Source organism: Hippocampus zosterae, chromosome 1 (genome assembly GCF_025434085.1).
Source record: "Hippocampus zosterae strain Florida chromosome 1, ASM2543408v3, whole genome shotgun sequence".
Lineage (NCBI taxonomy): Eukaryota > Metazoa > Chordata > Actinopteri > Syngnathiformes > Syngnathidae > Hippocampus > Hippocampus zosterae.
In genome coordinates, this window is record NC_067451.1 from 1,466,731 (window position 1) to 1,492,077 (window position 25,347).

At 48.8% G+C, this 25,347-nt stretch overlaps 3 protein-coding genes across 5 annotated transcripts; 1 reads left to right on the plus strand and 2 right to left on the minus strand.

Annotated features, from left to right (window-relative positions):
* Positions 1–2,396: 2,396 nt before the first annotated feature.
* tesk1b (testis associated actin remodelling kinase 1b) lies at positions 2,397–10,876 on the minus strand. 2 transcript variants are annotated; one of them, XM_052079503.1, is made up of 10 exons: positions 10,754–10,876; positions 9,101–9,391; positions 7,803–7,924; positions 7,652–7,700; positions 7,420–7,566; positions 7,237–7,319; positions 4,939–5,029; positions 4,774–4,857; positions 4,297–4,383; positions 2,397–4,220 (listed from the first exon to the last, which is right to left on the minus strand). In XM_052079503.1, the coding sequence occupies exons 2-10, from the start codon at positions 9,311–9,313 to the stop codon at positions 3,315–3,317; spliced, it is 1,782 nt and encodes a 593-aa protein (XP_051935463.1). In that variant the 5' UTR covers positions 9,314–9,391; positions 10,754–10,876; the 3' UTR covers positions 2,397–3,314. The 2 variants fall into 2 exon arrangements, with proteins under 2 accessions (XP_051935463.1, XP_051935453.1); XM_052079493.1 differs by lacking the exon at positions 10,754–10,876 and adding an exon at positions 10,426–10,727.
* A 1,740-nt stretch (positions 10,877–12,616) lies between these two features.
* Positions 12,617–17,797, plus strand: faah2b (fatty acid amide hydrolase 2b). Its single transcript, XM_052071901.1, has 11 exons — positions 12,617–13,019; positions 13,187–13,269; positions 14,210–14,346; positions 14,654–14,863; positions 16,217–16,336; positions 16,492–16,627; positions 16,711–16,828; positions 16,975–17,094; positions 17,153–17,264; positions 17,326–17,514; positions 17,601–17,797. Exons 1-11 carry the CDS (start codon positions 12,834–12,836, stop codon positions 17,795–17,797), a joined length of 1,608 nt encoding a protein of 535 aa, XP_051927861.1. The 5' UTR covers positions 12,617–12,833.
* A 490-nt stretch (positions 17,798–18,287) lies between these two features.
* Positions 18,288–24,840, minus strand: nelfa (negative elongation factor complex member A). Of its 2 annotated transcripts, none has more exons than XM_052071888.1 (12): positions 24,822–24,840; positions 23,978–24,187; positions 22,716–22,887; positions 22,452–22,613; positions 22,294–22,383; positions 21,950–22,077; positions 21,744–21,813; positions 21,545–21,633; positions 20,660–20,768; positions 20,263–20,585; positions 20,076–20,175; positions 18,288–19,219 (listed from the first exon to the last, which is right to left on the minus strand). In XM_052071888.1, the coding sequence occupies exons 2-12, from the start codon at positions 24,185–24,187 to the stop codon at positions 19,035–19,037; spliced, it is 1,638 nt and encodes a 545-aa protein (XP_051927848.1). In that variant the 5' UTR covers positions 24,822–24,840; the 3' UTR covers positions 18,288–19,034. The 2 variants fall into 2 exon arrangements, with proteins under 2 accessions (XP_051927848.1, XP_051927843.1); XM_052071883.1 differs by having other exon boundaries at positions 24,810–24,830.
* Between the last annotated feature and the right edge of the window lie 507 nt (positions 24,841–25,347).

The window sequence follows — 25,347 nt, forward strand, 5'->3', positions numbered from 1 at the left end:
GGTGGCCTATAGTGGTGTGTTTTCTACACGGTCTCTCTGAGGTTCCTTCCTTTTTTGTGCACCGCCAGGGGGTTAAAATGTTACTTAAAGGCGGATCAGACTGTAAAATATGCCATTGCTTTCTTACAATGACCTGAAATTATACGGTGCCTTTTGAATATATACAGTAGCCCAGTCAGCAAAGGCATCTGGCCCGGATTTGGCATGAAACTGGCACAGCTTTGTGTTTTTAGACGAAAAAAACGACAATGTATAGTAAGGCGACATAGTATAGTAAGGCGTTTTAAGCCGAAAAAAACGACCATGTATAGTAAGGCGTTTTTTTACCGAAAAAAAATGACCATTTATAGTAAGGCGTTTTAAGCCGAAAAAAACGACCATGTATAGTAAGGCGTTTTTTTACCGAAAAAAAATGACCATTTATAGTAAGGCGTTTTAAGCCGAAAAAAACGACCATGTATAGTCATACCTTACAATAAATGGTTGTTTTTTTTCGGTAAAAACGCCTTACTATACATGGTCGTTTTTTTCGGCTACAAATGCTTTACTATAAATGGTCGTTTTTTTTCGGCTAAAAATGCCTTACTATACATGGTCGTTTTTTTCGGCTAAAAACGCCTTACTATACATGGTCATTTTTTTGGCTAAAAATGCCTTACTATATAGGGTTCGGTTTTTTTCGGCTAAAAATGCCTTACTATACATGGTTGTTTTTTTCGGCTTAAAACGTCTTAGTATACATGGTTGTTTTTTTTTGGTAAAAACGCCTTACTATACTATGTCGTTTTTTTCGGCTACAAATGCCTTACTATACATGGTCGGGTTTTTTCGGCTAAAAATGCCTTACTATACATGGTCGTTTTTTTCTGCTAATGTCTTACTATCCATGGTCGGTTTTTTTTTGTGTCTAAAAACGGATTACTAAACATGGTCGATTTTTTTCCGACTAAAAACACCTTACTATTCATGGTTGTTTTTTTCGGCTACAAATGCTTTACTATAAATGGTCGTTTTTTTTCGGCTAAAAATGCCTTACTATACATGCTCGTTTTTTTTCGGTAAAAAAAACGCCTTACGATACATGGTCATTTTTTTCGGCTAAAAATGCCTTACTATACATGGTCGTTTTTTCCGGTTTAAAACGCCTTACTATACATGGTTGTTTTTTTTCGGTAAAAACGCCTTACTATACATGGTCGTTTTTTTTTGTGTCTAAAAACGGATTACTATCCATGGTCGTTTTTTTTTGTGTCTAAAAACGGATTACTAAACATGGTCGTTTTTTTCCGGCTAAAAACACCTTACTATTCATGGTCGTTTTTTTCGGCTAAAACGGCTCATCGTTCACTTCAAAGAGACGGTATTATTTAGACCTTTTCCTCTTCCCTTCTTTCAAAGTTTATGCTCATAGTTCAGATGCAAAAAGTTGAATTATCAGGCGTCAGCCCATTTAGTTAAATTTAGTCATCCTATAATCATCCCTAAATTACATTGGTATGGAACGTATTGGAGCGTCTTCTCGAGGTGGAAACTCTCTTTCTATCTGTTCGCCACAACTTATTCTTATTCTCATTATTGTTATTATTATAATTAGTTCGTGCTGGCAAACAGACAACCCGGAAGTCATGAATAGGCAAAGCCCTGCAGCTTACGTCGTGGGCTGGCGCCGCCTTGTGGCCAGAGGACTTGTCAAAAAAAGATGTCACAGTCTCGTCATTCCTATTCTCGGCAACCATCCGTACGGAGACACCGCTGCCATATTGGATGTGGCAAACCGGAACGATATGAGGAGATGCATTATTCATTTGCTGCTTGGAGATGCAGCAATCGTTTTATGATCAACTTACATCTCATGGTATTAAAAAGGAACAATTTAACAACACTTTTGAGTTTGCTTTGTTGTTGTAACATCATTTTGAGAATAAAACTCGATGACAGTATTATTTGACTAAATTTGTCCTAAGTAACTGCCCTAATTGTTACTTGTTAAGTCATTTTTGTCACACTTTCCACTGTTCACCAGTGAGAAATACCTCAAGGGGTTTCCATCATCAGTGGTCAAATGTATCACTCAATACAAAAACAAATCATCCAAATTGTAAAAATGAGTGCTCTGAATTCAGAAAAAAACAACACATCAGAACACACCGACATTTCAGGAACTAGTTATTTTTGACAGCAATTCAATATCTAACACATATTCTTAAATTTAAGTATGAATACTGACTCATTCTATATGTCTAGTCCTGTTTTTACAAATATTCTGCAACATGGTTGTGAAAGCGCTATATAAATCAGCATGTATTGTATTGTATTGTATTGTATGGTGCAGGACACACCAATCCCCAAACATTTCCAAAAGAAATAAAAATGACAACGCAACAGACACAAAACTCTGCATTTAATAGATACTTTTTATTTAATTCAATATCAACCTTTTTTTTATTATTAAATAAGAATACGAACAGCTTGTAAGCAGGTCTCAGACCGTTCATTCCCTTGAAAGTTTAAATAACAGCAGGAATTCACTTGAAGTGCTTCAAGTGGCAAACTCAAGTGCCAATACAGAATGGAGGGCAACCAAAACGGCCTAAACAGAAGGCGCGCATGCACGCACACACACACACACACACACACACACACACACACACGCACACAAACTTAAGACTTAACAGCACCAAACATCCCCAAAACAGGATTTTTGCAACAATAATACTCAGCTTAACATTCCTGGTTGAAATCTATGGTTTTGCGTCATGCGACGACTTTTCAAGCTGGACTGGATGCTTGCGGAATGCGTCAGGTGGGGGGGTGGGGTGGGGGGTTCGTGGAGGAAGGCGCTTAGGGGCACCCTCAGCCCAGCAGAGGGTAGCAGACAAGCCAAACCCAAGCGAAGCACCGAGCCCAGGCGGAACTATTTTGGTGACAAGGAAGTTTCATTAAGACAAACGTAGTGCTTTGCCGCTATGACATCTGTAGGCAATTCTACATACACCTTTGGCTCGGGTGTCATCTTTTTTTTTTTTTTTTGTAGATTAACGAGCAGGCTTCACAGTCCTTGTGGGGTTGAAAGTTGTAAACTTCCCATGGGAATCAATAAACCAAAAAAAAAATGAATAGGAAAGCTAAGAGAACACTTTTCCATGAAATGAGCCTCCATTCTCACGGAAAGTTTGCAATTTGAAATGGAAAATGACCAAAGCTCCCTGGAAATGTACAGGAAATTCCCCCGACCCTTTTAGCAAGCCTCTACTATATATTGCTGCGTTAAAATGTGTGCAAATCCCAAAGGCGGATTTCACCCAGGGGCCATTTTATTTGGGCTCCAAGCGGGCGGCGGCGGCGGCGGCCGGCGTGGGCGATGGCGGCGGGCTCTTGGGACACAGTAGCCCACGGGAGGCGGCGCCGTCCCTGTTCAGATTCTTATAGGCGTTGCGGTGCGGCGCGCGGAGACACACCGAAGGGAAGCGCAGGCCCGCCAGGCAGCACGCCGGACACGAGACCGCCTCGTCCTGGTCCAGGGACTGGGCGTCGGGCTCGCTGGGGGGCGAGCGGCAACCGTTGTTGTTGATGCCGGCGGGGCCGGCGCTCCAGACCAAAGGTCCGTTCAGGACCACTTTGCTGTTGTCCAAACGTGGCCACCCATTGGTGAAGGTCTGGGACGGAGTGGAGGTGCTGCTGGGGGGGGAAGGCAGCTTGGAGTAAGACGACAACGACGAGCCGTCCAGAGTCTCCGGCGAGCTCGAGCAGTCCATCGGCACCAGCTCGTCCTTCTCTTGGTCCAGGGAGGGCGGGAGGCCCGAGTCGTCCCCGCCGTGGATCTGGCAGCCGCACGGGTGCGGCGACGGGGAGGCGAGCGGCGGGCACGGCAGCGAATGGCAGCGCCGCTGGCGACCGAGACTCGGCTCGCCTCGCCGGGAGTCGGGCGGCGGGGGCAGGGCGAAAGTCAGCGAGATGACAGACTTGCTGGGGGTGTCGTACAGCTTGATCTTGCCGCCTTTGAGGTCCTCGCGCCGCGAGAAGGGGTTGACCCGCGCGGGCGGCGACGCGGGCCGCAGCACGTCCGACTTGCTGCGGGAGAGACGGTCGTCCGGCGGCGGGCCCGCGGAGCCCCGCCGCGGGGGGCCGGCCACCGCCGAACGCTCGGCGGCCGGGGGCTCGTCCGTCCGCTCGAGGTCCGCGGCGATCTGGGAGAAAGACGGACGCAGCTCGGAGCTCATCTGGCGGGACGGAGAAAAACCAAGAGTCAAGAGCGGCCTCGGCTGGGGACGGCGCGCGTCTCGTGTCTTTTCGTACATTACAGCACACCACGGCCAGGTTCAGGAAGTGGGCGGGGCAGTCGCCAACCATCTGCATGAAGGCATCCACATGCAGACCAAAGTCCTGCGCAGGTACAAAAAAATTTGTACCTGTTCATATGAAATTATGAAAGTTCATAATGGGACAACGAGAACGGCAATCAAAATAAAAAAGTGTGCAAAAAAAAAAAAAGTGTCCGATTTATACGGCCATTTTATTTTAAAAAGTACAAACTCTCCATAATTTCCGCTGACAACCCAGGCTAAACTTGGCTCCTCCCACACGTACAAAGATGCCACGACAACATACTTCCTTGACAACAAAGACTACATTGTTATTCGGCGGGACTTTGGCACCAACTAGTCGAGAGTTATTGATGAGCACATTTTTCAGAGAATGTGCTGGAGATAGATTGCGCAGGGAAAAAAAAAATGCAAAGAGAGGTGTCAAGAGCGAACCTCAACGTGACTGTACCTCGGTGCGCGGTAAGATGTCAGGGTCTGCCTGTATCCTGGCAATCAGTTCACAGAGAATGATGCCGTACGCAAACACGTCCACCTGCGGAGAGAAAAAAAAGAACCTTAAAAAAAAAAAGTACAGAACATCTATCTGCTGTTTAGGTGACATTTCCCCATGAACCTTCTCATTGTAGAGCTCGCCACGGAGCACCTCTGGAGCCATCCAGTAGGGGGAGCCCACCACAGCCAAAGGCTCCTGGTGTACTTCTCCACTGCAAAAAAAAACAAAAAAAAGAGGAAATGGAAAATGAAGCTCCACAAGACCATCATGTTTTCCGTTTATTTGGTGAGAGCATGGCGCAACGGTGAGCTGGAGAAAAGGGGAAGGAACCCGCTTGAGGCTGTGCAGGGACTAACACGTGCCTTCACTGCACTTCACTTTTTCCAGGCAAAGAAAATATAACAATAGCCACAGTCATATATTCTTTATCCTCAGCGAAACACAAATAATACGACTGCAGCTACTCGGTAACTTGCAATAGCCGTGAAAGGTTCATGACTGTGCAATCGTATTATGCTGCCCCCTTGTGGCCAAGTCGGACGGATGAGGAGCTGCTGCGAATGAATTTCGAGTGCACATTCTCTTTGCCGCGACGACTTTCCTGACACACTCGACTTCCTCTCTGTGCCATTTCATGAAAGTGAACGTGAGCTACGAGGCGGAAGGAAAACAATCGCAGAAAAAGTGTCAACAAGCCCAGTAAGAGGCAGCCGAGAATCGTTTGACCTTATTTGGAGTCAACCTTCCAAGTGCCCCTCCCATGCAAAAGAAAAGAGCAAACGGTAAAGTGCAAGTTGCCCCCAAGTGTAGAGGAAACTTGACCAAAATGAAAAATGCTTATGAAGAAGGGGGGGAAAGTAAGTCTCATCCAGATTTTTTTTCTGACGGCATTACCCCCCCCCCCTCCGGGTTGAAGTTGGGAGTCGAGCGAGGTTAGCCGCCGTGCTCATCGCGCAGAAAACATTGATTACGGCACGCGCGCTTGAAAATGAGGACCTCACCGATGATTCCAAGTGTCAATAAAGTAAGCCCCCGTAAATGCCAGTGTGCAATAAAGAAATACACAAGACGGCGGCTTAAACGCCGGCCGCCCACATTTCCTGATTTGTGCGAGGGCGCCGCCGGAGGCCTCACCTGCCCGCCCGCTCAGATACGGCCACCGGGGGCCCGATAAGAAGGCAGTGAAGGAATGCGCTTTTATTGAGGGCGAGGGTTGGCCAAGTGGTGCGCAAAAGGACATGCAAACCTTACACTTGCACAACTTGGTCTCACTCACACACACATTCGTACACTTTACAGGAGATTTGACGTCATCAGTGAATTTAGGGGGGGGGGGGGGCGTGAAAAAAAAAAGCCAACTAAAGAAACACTACTTTTCAGCGATTCGATCGGAAAAAGGAGCAATTGGTATATTTATTGCTCAGTCCACCCATCATAGCGAAAATTCATTTGAAAAAATAATTTACCCCCACCCCCTCAAAAAAAAAAAAAAAAAAAAAAAAAGGTAATCATTTTAAAGATCACATGAAATATTTACATCATTGCATTCTGCAACACAAAGGATTCAAATGACTTCTCAGACTTCTGCCGAGCTGCTCATTTGAATCCGGTGCTTGCGTCGCTGCAGGGAGAGATGGAAACACTCCAGCACCCCCCCCCCCCCCAGTTCGGACACCCGTGCTGCCCACATTTGACCCCCCGTCTCTGTAAAGTGACTTGACTTCAGATGTGATCTCGTATCCTCATTTGGCGCCAAAAAAAGAGATTTTTTTTTTTCATTTGTGGCCATCAACGGAACTATTTTTGTATTTGTTCAACATGCCGCCTGCTGGTTCCATCCGTGATTGGCTGAAAGTCGCGTCACCTACGCTGACACGCATATATTCATCACACATACACTGTAGCTTTTTTATTCATTCATTCATTCATCTTACGAGCCACTTGATCCTCACTAGGATCGCGGGGGGTGCTGGAGCCCATCCCAGCCGTCTTCGGGCAGTAGGCGGGGGACACCCTGAATCGGTTGCCAGCCAATCGCAGGGCACACAGAAACGAACAACCATTTGCACTCACACTCACACCTAGGGACAATTTAGAGTGTTCAATCAGCCTGCCACGCATGTTTTTGGAATGTGGGAGGAAACCGGAGCACCCGGAGAAAACCCACGCAGGCCCGGGGAGAACATGCAAACTCCACACAGGGAGGCCGGAGCTGGAATCAAACCCGGTACCTCTGCACTGTGAAGCCCACGTGCTAACCACTGGACTACCGGGCCGCCAGCTTTTTTATTTTTAAACTGAAAATATTTGGAAGATGTTCTAGCCGGTCACTTAAGAAAAGACAAAACATGCACAAACGCTATTACTTGGATGGTGTGTGCGGTATAAGTGGTCACATTTGGCAGCGCCGCCACGCACCTGTAATCCGGTATTTTCTCCGCCAAGCCAAAGTCTGCCACCACGGCGGAGCACACGCCGCCTTCCCAGCGCACGAGGCAGTTCTGCGCAGGCACGCGCGGACAAACAGAACCAAGATGTCAAACGCAATATACATCCATGCATCGCAAGCGCCGCCTTTTGTGAAACCGCGTCGGGCGTCACCTTGGAGGTGAGGTCTCGGTGGAAGATGCCCTTGGAGTGCAGGTAGCGCAGGCCCCGCGCGATGTCCAGCGCCAGGGCGAGCCGAGCGCTCCACGACAGGTGCACGTCGCTGTCCAACAGCTGCTCCAGGTCGCCGCCGTTGATGTACTGGATTGGCGCAAACGGGTGCTAAGAACCGCGCCGCGACCCGAAAACCCAAGTACCTTTGAATACCCGCACATTTGCGGCTTACCTCTGTCAGCGCGTGGAGTTGCCCCTCGTGGACGCACACGCCGATGAACCTGGGGGGGGGGGGGTCGGACTAGTGGGTTAACTAGGATGAAACGCACCACACACACACAGAAAAAAAAACCCCAACACGTTTGGCGATTTATTGTGACTACCTGAGGATGTTGGGGTGTGACAGTCTGTTCATCAGCTGGACCTCCCTGAGCATGTTGGCCCGGTTACTGGCCAGGATGTTCATCTTCAGCGCCATCACCTGGCCGGACACGCGATGCTGCACCTGGATGCCACGGCGTGGACACTTTTGGTTGGGGAAACATTTTAGCGCACCGCTGCTAACAACTGCGGCCACGATTCGGGTAGGTGAAAAAGAGCGCCGAGTCACTTCAAAGACACCCGCACATGCACATACCTGACATTTTCTCTCTCTCTCACACACAAATTAGTGGACCTAATAGACACCTTCCAGTCTGTCACCTCCCCACATGCATTTTAGGCATGGCCACACAAACAAACACACTTTCCAGTCTCGCGCACACAAACAAACATACATTACAGCCTGACACGCAGCTGTTTAATTTCACACTTGATGGGTTGGGGGGGGGGGGCATAATTTGTATCCCAGCCAATAAAAAGTCAATTTTCCAGCACACTGCAGAGACATGGGAGGTCCCACCTCTCAGAAACACGACGTGACCTCCTGCGGCCGTGATACAATCGCAACGCTTCAAAACGGCGCGCGCTCCCCCCAGACAAAAACGAAAACCAGTTGCCACACATATGATCTCACGACAGAGTTTACAACACCAGGTGAGAATCTCTTGATCCCGATCTAAACTCGTCCAAGTGTTATTTTCCGAGGACGGGGCCTGCTATGCAAAATGGCTATGAACTGCGGGGTACCCCAGGGGTCAATCCTGGAAGCCTTATCATTCAATCTGTAAAGATGCATATTTATCCTCAAGAGCCCCAACGTGGCAGAGTGAGCACGTTCATTCAGATACGTAGCCATTAAAACGTTACCTTCAGGCGAGGGAGCGGCCTCGCCAGAGATCAAGCCTACATGTGTCATTCGTGTCAACACGATAGACCGGAAACCCCAAGTCCTTCCCAAAAGCGCGACGACACGCAATCAAGAAAGCAAGTGCAAAGATTAGAAATAGCGACACCCGCACGAGCGTCAGCCGGGTTAAGTCACTGACATTTGCCTGCTCGTTTTGCTATTCAAAAATGGACACCGCTTGAGGGAGCGGGCCACTGTAATGGGGTTTGTCAAATGGCACATCCGTCATAGGGCAATTGCTTATCAAGTCATCCATCCGTTTACCGTCGGGCTCGCTCTTTATGAGGTTGCGGGTGAGCCGCAGCCGACGCCAGCTAACTTTGGGTACTCGCGTCGCGCTTCCACTTGACACGGGAAGTTCTGGTTGCCATACATCGCACTTGAGGAACTGACCTTGAACACTTCGGAAAAGAACCCGGCGCCGATCTTCTCGCAACTGAAGTCGTCCAAGCGGGCCAGGCTGGACACCGCGCTGCGCAGGGCCCGGTAGGAGGACGGTCGAGTCCGGTTGGAACCGTGCACGCCGTGCATGGGCGGCTCCGCCTCGCTCTCCTGTTCCGGCTCCACCCTCTCCATTTCGGGAAAGAAGCGGGACTGCGGATTCATAGTCGGGTCGGGGTGGCGTTAACGTGCGCCATGTCGGCTCCCCTCCACGGGTGCGGCTCGATCCGGTCCGGTTGAGGGCTGCGACACATCAAAATCAGGCAATTCAACGATCTCATCAAATGTCATGAAACAGATCGAGTGAGAAACCAGCCTCAACCCCGCCATGGTTTTGCAGTCACAAAATCAACACCAGGTTAAAAAAAAAATTTTAAGTTGTTGCCGGTTTTATCCGCTCTCAACGCATACAGTAGCACTTTAGATCATTGTTGCAGTAACTGAGTAGTGCAGAGCACTACTTTTGTCTGAATGAAGCTCGGTTCAATCCCGTTTTAGATGGTGAAGATGGCGGCAAAGTACTACTTTTGTTTTAAATGAAGCTCCTCCACTCACTTCAACATAGATCCCTGGCACCAAGATGTTGCAATAGCACTACTTTTGTCCGAACGAAACACAACTCACGTCAACATTGTTCCGTAGCACGTAGAAACCACAAAATGAGAGCAAATCACTTCACGGGTCAATATGAAGCTCATCAAACCACCGAAACACGGTCATGGTTTTTTGGTTCGATGTCTGGCAATGGGGCGGTTAACGCACTACTTTACTCTAAAAGAAACTCCTCAACTCACTTCAACAGATTGACATAGTTCACTGAACTATATTCCATGAGCAACATTGCTTGTACATGAAGCAATGTTTTTTTTATAAATCTCATACAATAATTGGTCGAATTAATGGTTAATAAATCCATGAATATTATTCAAATAGACATTCTAAAAATGTTGCCCGCCATTTGGTTTCAGAGGCACAACATCCACGAGACATCCATGTCGGCGTTATCGGCACTCGGCAGATTGCTAACGGCTGCATTTTGCACGCACGCACATACACATGCTTTGAAATCGATCCAATGGAGGTTGCGGACGGAGGGGAAAAGAGGTGCGGCGTGGAAGTGGGGGTGATTCGATTGATTGGAAGCAGTGTCCCCTTTCAACCAAGCTGCTGCCTCGTCAATTGAGGAGCTCGGTTGCCTCCACAACGTAAACGGCGACGCAAACGGAAACGGCCTCAAGTCAGAGAAGCGACGCGTGCATGTAACGGACGTCACTCACCCGCAGCAAAAACATTGAAAGAAAATGACTAAAATCCAAGAACGACGTTCTCGGCAGCCCAAGGCAGTTCCCGTGCCCGTCCCCGCCCCCCCCCCCCAGTTGTCCGCTGTCGTCCAAGCAAAGGCCGCCACAGGTCGCTGGGCCCCACTCTACACCACTGTGTCGTCGTTTGCACATGAGGAGGGAAGCGCCGGCTTTTACGATGGGGGGGTGGGGCTGCTGCTCACGTGACGTCCCCCACCCCCATTTTAACATGACCGGTGTCCGCGCGCGCTTTGAATTGCAACAAGTCTGCCGGAAATACGGTCAAAACAAATGTCATGATTACCTCCGCCACGGTGCTTGACTTGACGACTGGAGGCGCTTCGTCTGTTTGCTTTGGTGCCACTTCCGGGTAGGAGGAGGGCCGCTGTCACGTGACCACGCACAGGATTCAGACGGAACCTTTTTCTTGTGTGTGTGTGTGTGTGTGTATTCATACACACACACGCGTAGACACACGCACGCACGCATACACGCAGTTAAATTTAATAGTTTTAACATTTTGACAAAATAAACAGCAAGAGCCGTCATTTTGGACTTGTTTGGAATGATTGGCGCTCTTTAATGACGCCATAAAAGGGCACGTTGAAGAAGACGTTTTTAGCTAACATAGCTCATTTATTTACAATGTATTTTTCATTTATTTAGCCCTTTAAGCAACTGCTTATTCAATAGATTGTAAATTATTTTCCGATGACGTCGTTTCGTGGATTTGTTTGGGGAAACGGTGAAATAAAATTATTTTTAAACTACCTTTTAAACGTAGTTTTATTAGTTTTTTTATTTAGTTTTATTAGTTTTTAAACTACCTTTTAAACATTTTTAAACATAAACGTTTTTCAGAATTTATTTGATCAACATATTTGTTAATTCAACTATACAATTTTAAAATGAGCACGTTACTGTTATTATTAAAATAAACTTTAAAAATAATTTTTTTTCCCTTCAAATTAACCATAAGAGAAAATGTATGTCAAATGCAGGGAACGAGCCTGGAGCAGCACGGTCGGTGACAGGTTAGCCCGCCGGCCTCACGGTGCAGAGGCGCAGGGTTCGATTCTGGCTCGGGTCTTTCTGTGTAGTTTTTGCAGGTTCTCCCCGAGCGTGCGTGGGTTTTCTTCGGTTACTCCGGTTTCCTCACATATTCCAAAAGCATACATGGTAGGTGAATGGAAAACTGTAAATTGTCCCGAGGTGTGAGTGTGCGCTGCGATTGGCTGGCAACCAGTTCAAGGTGTACCCTGCCTGCTGCCCGAAGACTGCTGGGATAGGCGCCAGCACGCCTGCGACAACAAGTAAGCGGAGCAGAAAATGGATGGATGGAACCAACTTGTATGGTCACCTGACGTCCAAGCATGTTTAGTTTTGAGCTGCATTATTTATCAGCCTGTTGAGGCTCTGCGGTGAGGGGACACGTGTCACAGCATTGTTCTAGAAAATATTACACAGCATTTATTATTTACAGCAGCCGATTACTTATTAATTGAACTGAATGTTGGATTTGCCTGCAGTTTACGATCATAATTGACGGATAATCCCTTAAACCCTTCTTTAAACTGAGAAGCCACATTTAGAGTGAGAAAGCAGGTTACCTTTATCCCTTGTCGGTCATCAAGAAGCTTTAAGTCATCAGTGTTTCTACATTGGTCGGACAAACACGGCCAAGGAATCCGCATATCGGTCAAAGACTTGATTCATCTCCAATTTCAGTGTCAGTAGCCAGAAGTCTTTCTCCTCCCGTCGACTAAATAAAAGGTCGCGCATCCAGTTTGTCCCCGGGTGAAAACCAATGTCTGTTGCGAGTTTTCTAAACTCGGGTCACTTCAGGTTTCACCTTATTCGTCAGAATGAGTTCCAGACGGACACATCAGACAAAAGTGTTTTAGAAGCGTTTTGGCGATTTTCATTTTACATCTTAACTTTGTCGCCATCTTGTGGCATCATATGGCCAGGGAAGTACTGTACATTGAAGTCTCTCGAGGAGCTTCAATTCGGCATCCTTGTAAGTTTGCTTTTAGATCCAGTGGTAAAACATTTGTCCAATTTGGCGGTCAGTTAGCGACAAGCCAAGTCAAGCTTACACTTTAATTTTCCTTCCACGGATGCTTGTTGTGACCGGTCCTGCGAGTGCCACTTGCCCGAAGTCGGCCGAGGTCAGCCCCCGGGCTTCGAAATCCAGCCCCGGATATTTTATTTTGTAAACGCTCTTACTTTTATTGCACTAATTCCGGTCGTGCGTGCACTCAGCGACGCTGAGTGACGTCACGAGCCATCGCCACACTCAACGCTGATTGGCCCGTTAACTTAATTCCTAACGTCGTGCTGCCAAGTAGGCTTGAAGCCGGTCGGACTTGACTATTGTCAACATGGCTCTGAGTGGCGTTGAACAGATTCAGAAACTGCTCTTCGACGCCTTCTTGGCCGTCTGCTACATTTTGTATCGTTTCTTGTGTGCGCGGCCTACCGAAATCAAGAGAAAGCTCCCTCCGGTCAGCAACCCGCTCCTGGCCGTGTCAGCGACGCAACTCGCCGGGAGGATCCGACGACGAGAGGTGAACGTCGGTCTGAGTGGGGGGGTCCGGGCTCGCTGCTGGTGGTGGTGGTGGTGGAAAACGATTTCGCACTCAGCCACGTTATCATTCGTGCAATGCGAAATATGTATTTGTGTTCACATTTATGTGAGTTTTCCACGACTCCATGCTCACTCGTGTGTGCGCAGGTGTCCAGTGTGGAGGTGGTGCAGGCTTACATTGACCGGATCCAGCAAGTCAACCCCCTGCTGAACGCAATGGTCAAAGACAGGCATGCTTCTTTTTTTTCCAACCCCCCCCCCCCCCCCCAATGGGATATTGTCCATATTCTACATCACTCCTTTGTTGGTCCTTCCTTCCCCCAACGTGCGTTAATTTTGAGGCGTTGACAGCAGTGGCGGTTCTGTGGGGGGGCAACGGGGGCTAGTGCCTGTGCCCCCCCCCCCCCCCCTCCGAGCGTAGATTACACTTAAAAATGAGCGGGAAAGTGAGAAGCAGTCTGCAGAGAAGGAAATTACCACGTGTAACTTTTTTAGTCTCCCTTTTTATTTTAATTTAACAGGATCAATTTAACATTTTAATTTTACATGCATGTAATTATCCAAAATGTAGATAATTATATGCATGTAAAACATCGAGCTTCAGTGTATTTGCAATTTTACGCTTGCATTTTAGCCCTCCTAATACTGTTTTTTTCTCATCACTGTAATGTTACGACTACAATTTCAAAGTCTGAAGAAATACAAAGTCAAATAAGATTTCGAATCTATCTTTTTAGCCCAGGGTTGAATGTGCCCCCCCCCCCATCAAAACCCCTGGCCCCAGCCCGGCCCCCCTCAGTGAAATTGATCCAGAACCGCCCCTGGTTGCCAGGGGAGATTGGGAAACGGGTGGTCGATTGCGGCGCTGGCCCCGGGTATCGAAACGTATTTGTGCTCGCAACAGAGTGTAAAAACTCAACGAACTTGTGGGTACTCGGAACTAGGGGCTGAACGATTTTTTTTTCAGGGCGAGGCGTGAATCTATTCGGCAGAATAGAATTCCGGTTACTGATTAGTCGGCGGATGAATTAAAAAAAAATGTGTGTTGTGGATTGCTTCAGGGGGGTCAAGTTTGAATGCCATTTATCTCCATAATGTGATGTGTTAAAATGTAGATATTGATTCAACAGAATGAGAGAGTTGACTATGTACACATACGCCACCGTTCAGGTTTTCCGCTGCGCTCCAGGAAGCGGCGCAGGTCGACAAGTTGATTGACGAGGAACCGGGAGGCGAGGAGGTGCTGGCCGATCGGCTGCCTTTCCTCGGCGTGCCTCTCTCCGTCAAAGAGTCCTTCGGTCTCCAAGGTAACCTAACATATTTGATGCCCGAAAAGCAACTTGCTGGGTAAATTGCACTCAAGGATATGAAAATATACAAAACAAGAAATACACGAGGCCAGGAGAAGTTTTTTTTTTTTCACAACCTTGCAATCATTTTACCACGATCAGGCTGTCCGGTAGCTTGAAATTAGTCAAGAGTAGGGAAAAAAAAAACGCTCGCAGAAAAACAAGTTTGTCAAATATTTGTTGTGCCAAAATCCTCAATGCAAAATGTTCTTTGTTCACTCATGAATAACTGATTGATCCAACCTTTGCTACTCGCCGGTCTCAGGCATGCCCCACACCAGTGGCATCGTGTCCAGGCGAGGAGTGTTGGCGGCGGCCGACGCGCCGCCCGTGGCCCTGCTCAAGAGGGCGGGCGCCATCCCGCTGGGCGTCACCAACACCAGCGAGGGCTGCATGTGGGCCGAGTCGCACAACCACCTGTACGGCATCACCAGCAACCCCTACGACCTGGAAAGGATGCCGGGAGGGAGCTCGGGTGAGTGATTTTGGGGGGTTCTGATCTGTTGCGTGGTCAGACTTTGAGTTCATGACCAACTGGTACACGTGAGGGTAGCCATTTTTTTTTTGAGGACATAAAAATTCCATTCCCTTGGCGTTGGGACATTGTGTTAAACATAAATCCAAAGCAAATGCCATGATTTGCAAATCATCTTGACTGAAGCGGATACAAAACAAAAGATTGTTTTTTTTTTAATGTTCAAACTGATAAACTTCATTGTTTTTGGAAAGTAATTGTTAACATAGAATTTTACAGCTGTTCCCTAAAAAGCTGGGCCAGGTGGCAAAAAAAAAAAAAAAAAAAAAAGTGGACTGCTCATCAAACACCTGTTTTGGAAGAGCCCAAAGGTGAAACAGGCTAACCGAGCCACCATTGGCTCGAAAAGGAAGCTTCCCTCAATTGTTCAGTCAGGGACAAGCAAAGCTTTCAAATTGTTTTTGGAAATTGTGGACCAAAGAGGTACAAAAAAAAAATCATCTGGAGTGTTACGGGCGCAAAGTTCAAGGCCAGCACCTGTGACGGGTATGGGGGCTGTATTCGTGCCAATGGCACATTTGTGAAGGCACCAATTGGGCAGAAAGGTACATCCAATTTTTGGAGAAGCATATGCTGCTAATCCAAGCAACGTCTTTTTCCTGGATGGCCCCTGCTTATTTCAGCAAGACGATGCCAAAGCAAATTCCGCACGTTACAACAGCGTAGGTTCATCGGAGGGGAAAAGAGAGCGGCTACTCAACTGGCCCGCCTGCAGTCCAGACCTGTCTCTCATTGAACACGTGTGGCGCATTCTGAAGCGTAAAAAAGGACAACGGAGATTCTTGAACAGCTGAAGTTGTGTATTCAGTTAAATACAGGTTGAATATGATTTGTTCATCATTATGTTCAGGAGATTTTGGTTAAACACGTGTTTGGACTCGGGTTTGTTGTAGTAGCTACTTGCTGGCTCCGGCGTTAGCCGCTGTGGATTTGCTTTGATTGCTGCATTTTGTTGCCAACTTTTTTTGTTGAAGCGATTGAAAGCTTTTCAACCTCGCCTGCATTCAAAGCGTCTCCAGACCGCCTTTCGTTCATAATGACGGTGCTACCGTGTAGTCAATTAGCCAACGATGTTTACCACACATGCAACTTGAACAAGTGTGGTGTAAAAAAAAATAACATTAAATAAAAATGCTCTGACCTGCAAAATGACAAAAGCTTATGATTTTTTTTTTTTTTTTTTTTTTTAGCATGGAGTCAGGGTCTTTCGACAGTATAGAGCAGATTTTCACGAAACGAGGGCGGGTCGACCGCTTTGCCTACTGTGTTCCCCCCCCCTCCCCCCCTCAAAAGGTGGCGAGGGCAGCTTGCTGGCGGCAGCCGGCGCCGTCATTGGACTGGGCTCCGACATCGGCGGCAGCATCCGCATGCCGTGCTTCTTCAATGGAGTGTTTGGCCATAAAACCACACCCGGTAAGAAATTCTCCGGTTGTTTTGCGAAGGTGGCACAAGCGTCCGAAGAATCGAACGACTGGCGTACGTGCTGGAGCGTTGGTCACTTTTTGATCCTCGCGGCCCCGTTCTGCCCTCGTGCAAACCCTCACTTGCGGTTTTTGAACCCCGTGCAGGCGTGGTGTCCAACGACAACCAGTACCCGCCGTACTCGGGGAGACACGAAGAGTACGCCAGCGCGGGGCCCATGTGCCGCTACGCCGAGGACCTGCTGCCCATGTTGAAAATCATGGCGGGGCCAAACGCGCCCATGTGAGCCGCCCGCACTTTCACGGTGGCAGCCGGGGGGGGGGGGGGTGGCCCAGTAGGTTCCCATTGTGTGCGTTTTGCGGCAGGTTGTCCCTGAACGAGAAGGTGGAGCTCAAAAAGTTGCGTTTTTTTACCGTCCCCGACGACGGCGGCTCTCCCCTGGTGTCCCCGGTCAGCAAAGAACTCAGAGAAATCCAGAAACGGGTGAGCCAATCTCAAAATGAGTTGCTTCCTAACAGATCTGCGTCTCGGCGTATGTTCACTTGTCCCCCCCCCCCAACCAGTGATCCACCCTCAAAACAAGAGTCTCAAAACGCATTTCTCACCTCTGCCGAAAACGCTCATCTCAGGTGGCGGAGCGTCTCGAAGCGGACCTGGGCGTGTCGGTCCAAGAAGTGCGCTTCCCCGAGCTGCGCTACGGCTTCCGCATCTGGGACGCCTACATGTCGCTTCCGGACAAAGAGGGCAAGGTGCGAGGAGGCGCCCCGCCCCGCCCCCTCGCCAAACTTAACTCGTCTTCTCCCGCAGCCTCCGGTCCCGATGACCGAGCAGTTCGGGGAGCCGGGCCGGCCCATGTGGCCCGTGTGGGAGGCGCTGAAAAGACTTCTGGGAAAATCCGACCATACCGTCGCCGCCATTGGTGAGTGTCGACGGCAAACGCTTACCTGACAACACGCCGATTGTGCGCGCGACGTCCGCAGGCGTGTCCATTTTGGAGAACACGTCATGGTCCAGACCATCCGCCTTCCTCGTCGGGTTGAAGGAGAAGCTGCAGAAGGACGTGGAGGAGCTGCTGGGGAGCGACGGCGTGCTTCTTTACCCGTCGCATCCCAGGGTGGCCCCCAAGCACCACCATGCGCTTTTTCGACCCTTTGACTTTGCCTACACGGGTACGCCAGGGCGCAGGTGATCTGGTCCTTTTGCGCGGGGAAATGTCTCGAGTCATTCTCACCCCCCCCCTCCCCCCCCATCTTAGGCATCATCAATATCCTGGGTCTGCCGGTCACCCAGTGCCCTTTGGGGCTGAACGGGGAGGGTCTCCCCATGGGCGTGCAGGTGGTGAGCGGGAAGCTGCAGGATCGGCTGCCTCTGGCCGTGGCCCGCTACCTGGAGAAGGCCTTCGGAGGCTGGAGGGAGCCTCCGACTGACATCCGCAGGATGAAGATGGTGTAGTCCGTTGGGGGAGTGGGGGGGGGGGGGGGGGAACCTGCCCCCCCTCAATTTTTTTTAAACTTTTTTTTAACAGATGTTCATGCCAATTGATGGAGGTGATACTGAATGTTCCTCGTAGAAGGCTACTAATGATTTTACATCAAACATACTGTACATGTACCATGAATTGCGACTGAGTCAAGGGTCAACATTTACAAATACAAATTTGTTTTTTTTTCTTCAGATGTGGCTAATAGGGCAGTGGTTTAAAAAAAAAAAACATATTGGTGACATTTGTACCTCTGGGAAAGTGAGAGATTGTTGTCCTTAGGGGAGGAGCAAAGTTTAGCCTGGGTTGTTAGGGAGAGTTTGCTGCGTGTGCATGTTGATCCTCTGCGGGTGAAATTAACAGATGCCATTTGTTTTTAAGGGGAATGTAAAATGAGAAAATCAAGTGCTTGGTAATCATAGCTACCTTTTATATGTGCAGTCTTACATTTTTGTTAAGGGGGGGGGTTCATTTTTTCACTATTTGCGAAAGTGCTCCGAGAGCGTGCTCATTTGCTCGAATCAAAACACTTGGGCCGATTCAATGATTTCGAATCTTTTAAGGACATTTGTGCCGATTGGTGGGAGGTGGGACTTAAAAGTGGAGCAATGCCGAATGTTCCTCGTCCAAGATGATTGCCAAACGTACGCAGGCGGCGACTTCATTTGACACAAAAACACGGCACCGGTAGTACTTCCTGAAACCATCGAATTTCAATGTAACTCGCTGTGCGTGCACGCGCGGGCATTATTTGTCGTATGACTTATTGCACGTTCATCGTTTAAAGATATTGAAATTGGCTGCGCGGCGGCACAACATCACAGCCTTGGGAATCCATTTTACAACGTCGGTTGTGTGAGTGCAAATCAACTGCCGTGCTTTTGGGCTACAAATAAAATGACATGAAAAAAAAAGTCTGAACAGTCTGCAGTCATTTTATTTTCTTTCCTTGCGTCAGGGGGTGTGTGTGTGGGGGGTGGGCGGGAGAAAAAACTAAATGGTGAACGGCTCGGTGTGTCACACAGCTGCCAGGACTAAATGAGGTGGGGGGGGGGGGGGGGGGCTGAATGCAAAGATATCCTTCGTGCGTGCGTGCGCGGGAGGAAGGACCTTCTCTCCTGCCGCCGGCTCGTTTGGGCCCGAGTGGCAACGTGTGAACGCGAGCGAATGGGGTGGTGAGAGCGAGTGGAGTCCACCTGTTGCGCCTCCTCACGAGGTGTTGGTGATGGGCTTGTACTTTTTCAGCCGGGTCCACTGACCCGTGGAGTAGTTCATTTCGAAGACCGTGTCCACCAGCATGGTGGTGCTGCCCGTGCCGTCCGCCTTGGGCAACACTTCCGTGTGCTCGCTCAGCTTGATCTGGATGATGTCGCCCTGCTCCGGGCACGGGTTCTCTGAGGGGAAGAAAAAAAATTTTTTTTTTTAATTTAAATTGGTTGGTTGATGAACGATGAATTCCACCCACTGACAAACACGACGGTCTTTCAAAATTGACAGAGCGGAAAACGCACAAGCAAATCCGTGATGATTCACTGACTAGTTTGCTCCGTAATATCGCAAACCATGTTGAGCCTCCGGGCGGCCCGGTAGTCCAGTGGTTAGCACGTGGGCTTCACAGTGCAGAGGTGCCAGGTTCGATTCCAGCTCCGGCCTCCCTGTGTGGAGTTTGCATGTTCTCCCCGGGCCTGCGTGGGTTTTCTCCGGGTGCTCCGGTTTCCTCCCACATTCCAAAAATATGCGTGGCAGGCTGATTGAACACTCTAAATTGTCCCTAGGTGTGAGTGTGAGCGTGGATGGTTGTTCGTCTATGTGTGCCCTGCGATTGGCTGGCAACCGATTCAGGGTGTCCCCCCGTCTACCGCCTGAAGACAGCTGGGATAGGCTCCAGCACCCCCCGCGACCCTAGTGAGGATCAAGCGGCTCGGAAGATGAATGTTGAGCCTCGTTTTCCGCAGTAAAAGTAAAAGAGTTATAAAATCGAGTTTAAATCGTACAAGTTACAAATGATCAAGAACAACAGTGACTTCTCTTCCCGTCTTGTGCTCTTATTCTGAAAAACAACAGAGACCACTTCCGATCTCACGGCGATCGCCGGGTGGTCATGAACGTCACGCAAAACACTCCCGATAACCGAGACAAGTCGCGGTGACTGTCAAGAAGGCGCGTGGGGGTAAAATTTGTGCCCATCTCCTCGTGTTGTTCATTGGCCACGCAAATTGACATTTGCCGGGGCGAGCGTGCACGCGTTACCTCTGGATCCTGCCATGAAGCCCAAGATGAGGGCCTTCTCAGGTCTGGTGACCTTGTTGGCCGTCTTGAACATCTCCTGAGCAGCATACATCTGGTCCCTCTGAAAAGCGCGGACAAGCAAATATAGGTTTTGGTTCCAGCTACCGGGGGGAGAGCGAAGCGGGCAACGCGGAGGGCGAGCCCGTACCGTCAGCGAGAGATTCTTTTTGGGTTGAGGTTGCGGCGGCGTGGGCGCAGGGGCGGGCGTCGGGGTCTGAGGCGTGCCGGGGGGCTGAGCGGGCGTCTCGGGCTGGCCGGCGGTGGCGGCCGCCGCCGGCCCGTTGCTGGCCGGAGTGGAAGCCGGCGTGCTGGGCGACGCGGGCGTGGCCGGGTTCGCCGCCGTGCTGGCGTTGTACATGGGCGTCCTCTGCTTGTACTGGCCCGGGAGCGAGGCGGCGGGGGCGCCCGCGCCCGCCGTCGCCGACTCCTCCGGTTGGCGAGCCGACTGCAGCGTGTCCCAGCCGGCGTTTGCTTTTGAAGGAGACGAGAACGCACGATGAATACGGCGCCCCCGCCTGGGCTCTCGTGAAAAAGCGAGCGCTCACCTGGCTGGGCCTCGGAGCTGGGAATGTAGGAGGAGGAGGGAACCATGCTGGGCGTGGCCGGCAGGTAGCTGGTGGACGGGAGCGGGTTTTCGTTCAGCGCCCCGAGTTTCTGTCGCGGAGGCAGAGGAATGATTATGCTGGGCACGTCATCAGCCGCTTACGTTAAAGTGCCGAATTAACTTGGCACATTCGAAATGGGAGTCGGCGCGCACGTGGTGCGGCTTGATCTGCTGCACAAAACGCGCCATTGCCGGGCCATTAATTGACCGTTTTTGAGGTCGATTTGGGGTTCAAAACTATTTTAAACTCATTCACTGCCAACCCAGTAAGTCTCGTCAATAGTAGTGAATTAGTTCATTGTTTGATCAAAGATCCCCCCCCCTTTTTTTGGGTTCTTTTTTTTTTAAGGCTTTAATGGCACTGCTGGGCTCTTAAGTGACTCTTTAACGTGTCTTCTTTGAAAAAAAACATTTGAATTTCAAAAGAATCAACCAAAATACGGATGATGTCAGCCGTCAGAAGAATTCCCAGGCTTTGGCCGAGCTTTTTTCAAAGATCAAAGAGCAGCGGATATGCCTGCGGGCGAGCCACGGTGCTTAGTTTTCAAACAGGTTCAGCAGTACGGTGGAGTCCGTGCGCAAAAGTGCAAAAAGTGGTTAGAACTGCACGACTGTCCGTGTTTTACGTTATGTGTTGTGTTTACTATTTGACTTTATGCTAACTGTTTTGTTAAGCGCTTTGTTACAGCTGCCGCTGTTGTGAAAGCGCGATATAAATCGGCATGTATTGTAAAGTAAATCCCCAAGCGACGCAAGGTACATGTTTGTACATCTTTCTGGTGTGTACTGAAAAGGACAAACGACACCATCGTCTCGATTGAAGCACCTGTGCAGAGACGAGGCCTGCGGCATAGTCCGGTGTGGTGTTCTCCACCACCGCTTCTTCTTTGGCTGCTTTCTCATCCGCCTCCGTGTCTACAAAAAAAAAATACATGACGGCAACAGATTCAAGTCTCGCAACGCTTTCCGGCAAAGTCCACGTGGTTCGACGGTAGGGTGCGAGCTGGCGAAATGCTGTGGGTTACCCAGAGTCTTTCTTCGCCTCTTGGCCTCTCTTCCGGCCCCGACCATGTTCAGCTCTTTGATATCCAGCAACTGCACAAGAAGGAAAAAGCAGCACGGAATCCCCAGCTTGTCACTCTTGCCGGTTGATGAGACGACGTTTTCAACCACGGAACTCGTCCTGACATTATCAACTCGATCGAATCGCTCGCGCGCGCCGACGCCGTACCTTGACGCCGCGTTCTTTGCGCAGAGGTGTGCGCGCCGGGGCAATGGGCGTTCGGTTGCTCGGGGGGCTGAACATGCTTGGAGCTGTGGGGCTGCGAAACGGCGCCTTGGGAATCCCCTTGAGGGGGGCTAAAATGAAAAAAAAAAAAAGATAAGAACTTCGCCAAGTTGCGGCCATGGCTGGAGATTCGACGTGTCACAGAGAGGGAAGCGGGCTAGGTTTTTTGCGCAACTTGCCAACAGGAAGTGAGCAACCAAATTGGCAACGGGCGTTTGACCCGCAGCATCCCAAAGCCCAACGGTGGGCAACTTTTGATGAGCAGTGTCGTCGAGCGTGCCACTTACTGGTGGTGTCGATCTTTTTGACTAAACCTCTCCCTTTGGCATGAAAAGGCACTCCGGCGGTCTTCTTCAGCTGCTGTGCGGTCTCGGTGGCTAGAGCACAAAACCAATCCGTTTAGGTGCCACGGCGCTTGGGCGAGCAAAAAGAAAAAAGGCCTCACATTTCTGCAACAGCTCGGCTCTCAGCGTGGCACTCTTGGGCTTCCTCTTCAGCTGGAAATGTTTAACGGGGGGCGTGAGAGGTCCCACCAGTGTGGTCAACGCGCTCTTGTTTAGGTACTGGCACTCCAAAGGAAGCATGGCGGACGCCTCGCACTCCCCAACTATGCGGGCATGCCCAGGCAGAGAGAGTCAACCGTATTTAAAAATGCATCAAGAAATAAAAATCGCCTCTGGCACCAAAACGCCGAATTCAAACGGCTGACCTTTCTCCCTGAGCTCGCCGAGGATGTCCTGCACGTTTGGATTCTGCTCCTCCAAATCCAGATTGAGGGAGCCCGTCTCCGGGAAGGACTTGAGAATGTCTGCGACCATCAGCACCCACGGCTCAGAGTCCACCGTGGCCAACTGGATTATCTCGGAGAGGGCCTCCTTCATCTGGCAATCACAACAACTTTTCAGCGTGCAGCAGCTTTTTTCAAATAGAAGGTTCGTCAATTACCCCGTTTGTAGCTTTAAGAAACGGGGCTGAGTGGTGTGGCATGTGTTCATGTGGTAGTTAAGACTCCAGCGTGAACTAGAAAATGAATGCTGGAATGCTTGATCGAAAAAGGAGGGAATGGTGTGGAACGATATTCAATTATTCTATGGAATGGCATGGAATGATGTGAAATATTTTGGTGAAAAAAAAGTGCCCAAACTGCTACTGTACGAGCTTGTTGGGAGATATTTCCAATAGAGCCGGAGAGGGATGGGGGGGGGGGGGGTCTCCAACGAGTCGCAAGTGAAATGATAGGTTCGAGGAGTATGTTGAGAAAGGATCAAATGTCGCCGACCGTACTCTTATTTGAATTCTTTCGACCACGGTTTCTATTGACAATATCACACGAACGTATTTGGCACAAAAAAAGTATTTTGTATACGAAATATGATGAACCTATTTTGAAACAGGAGAAAAAAGTACAGATCAGCTTTCAAGTACAGCACGTCAGGATAAAAAGTCGAAGATACTTCCCAATACTGTATTCGATTTTACACACGTTTTTGTCACATTTCTGCTTGGTAGCTTGGCGTGAGAATTTAGAAAATGGAAATGTGCGACTCGGTTCAATAAAGGTTGGGAAACGACGGTAGAAGGACGGTACCGCCCCCTCGGTTGTATCTTTTCGCCAGTCGGTCACAACGTCTGAACGAGACATCGGACGTTCGGCGATGAATACAAACAACTGGTGGATTGGGTCATGTCAACGTTAATCTTGCAAGGTGGACCAGCTCAGTAAATGGGGAAACGCGCCGGGCTTTCGGTTTAATACATCTCGTTATCACTCGTCACTAGCGTGCTAATGCTAAAGTAGCCGACTGGTGTGGTGCGGTGCCTAATATACCACACCGACAACGCGTTCGGAAGAAGGGAGCCAAAGTCAAGCAGCGTGTTCTTATTTTAAGACAACCCGACCGAGGGTATAAGACAACCCGACCGAGGGTAAGTGAAAGCAAACGGCACAAAATGTTGTTGTCGGGCGCCCACCTCGTCCACGGTCCGTCGGGGGAGATGCAGCATCCCGAGAAGCAATTTGAGCTTGACGGGCGGCGACAAGCTTGAGAAACACAGGCGTATGTTGTCGATGACCGACACAGTAAGGAGCGACGCGATGCTCGGTGGTGTCCACAGCTCGTCCGTAGAGCCCAGTTTGTTGTGAAGCCACAGGCCAGTGTCGCTGTCCTTCATTGACGCCATCTTGGAAAAAGAAGCGATTGAGTTCGGGCATTTTAATGGACTACTAAGAAAACGGCAGTCAGGACCCCGCCCACGTCTGTGTGAAGGCCATTGAACCACATTAAAGTATTTCAAAACGAATTCACGTAGTTATTATGACCCAACGTCATGGGGACCTTATCTTTATTTAATCAAATCCATTCCACACCGCAAAAATAAAAAGTATAGATGATTAACTGAGGTGCGGTCTTTTTCAACATAACAAGTCGTGCGCAAGCGCAATACGTAGGAAATAGAACAAACTTTATTTAACATGCCCCAAAAAAACAAACGGGTACGATGTAAGAAAAAAAGTCAAATCCACAAGACACACAGCTAAAAGTTGAAGTTTAACTTGAGTCTGAACCCTACAACAAAGACAATTAAACATTTGCACAATATGTATTGAAAGAAAAATACGTTCAACAGACGAAAGTCAGCTAGTTTACATCTGACAATGGAAGACAGCATATAAATATTCAACCTTATTTACATATCATTAACCTAATGCAATGCTCATCATACAGAAATGGGTATTTCTAGCTAACATCACAGTCTATTAGTGGACATAACAAAGACACAATAAATAATAGATATCAGATACCAGTGGCATCACCTGGCTTCTTCACTTTAGCACGCATCATTTCAGTAATGTCCTCCTCCGTCTTCTCTGATTTCTGTTTGTACTATGCAAGATACAGAATTTATCCAGATGATTAGCTCTTTAATCCTCTTTACTCAACTCACATGTCATCGCTAACAAAGCCTTGTGACATCATTCATTCATCACTTTAAACAACTTGCGACATTGTTTAAATTACTACATATAACTTCTCTCGATGCAGCAGGATGTTTGAACCTTCAAATAAAACATTACTTTTATATATATTCAACTTGGTTTTACAAAGTGCCAAAACATCATGCAGTACGACCATACAAGCATGATTTTTGAATAGAAAACATCTTTGAAATTAGCGTACCGATTTATTTTCTACCCTACCTGGCAAATTTTCAATTGGGTTTTGCTTTCCTGTATAAAATTCCAAAGTGTTACTGTTTTTTACTTTTATCATCATATTCATGCAAAATTTGTCCGATGATGCTCATTTGATGAAATATCATTTGGTGCGACCGTTGAGAAA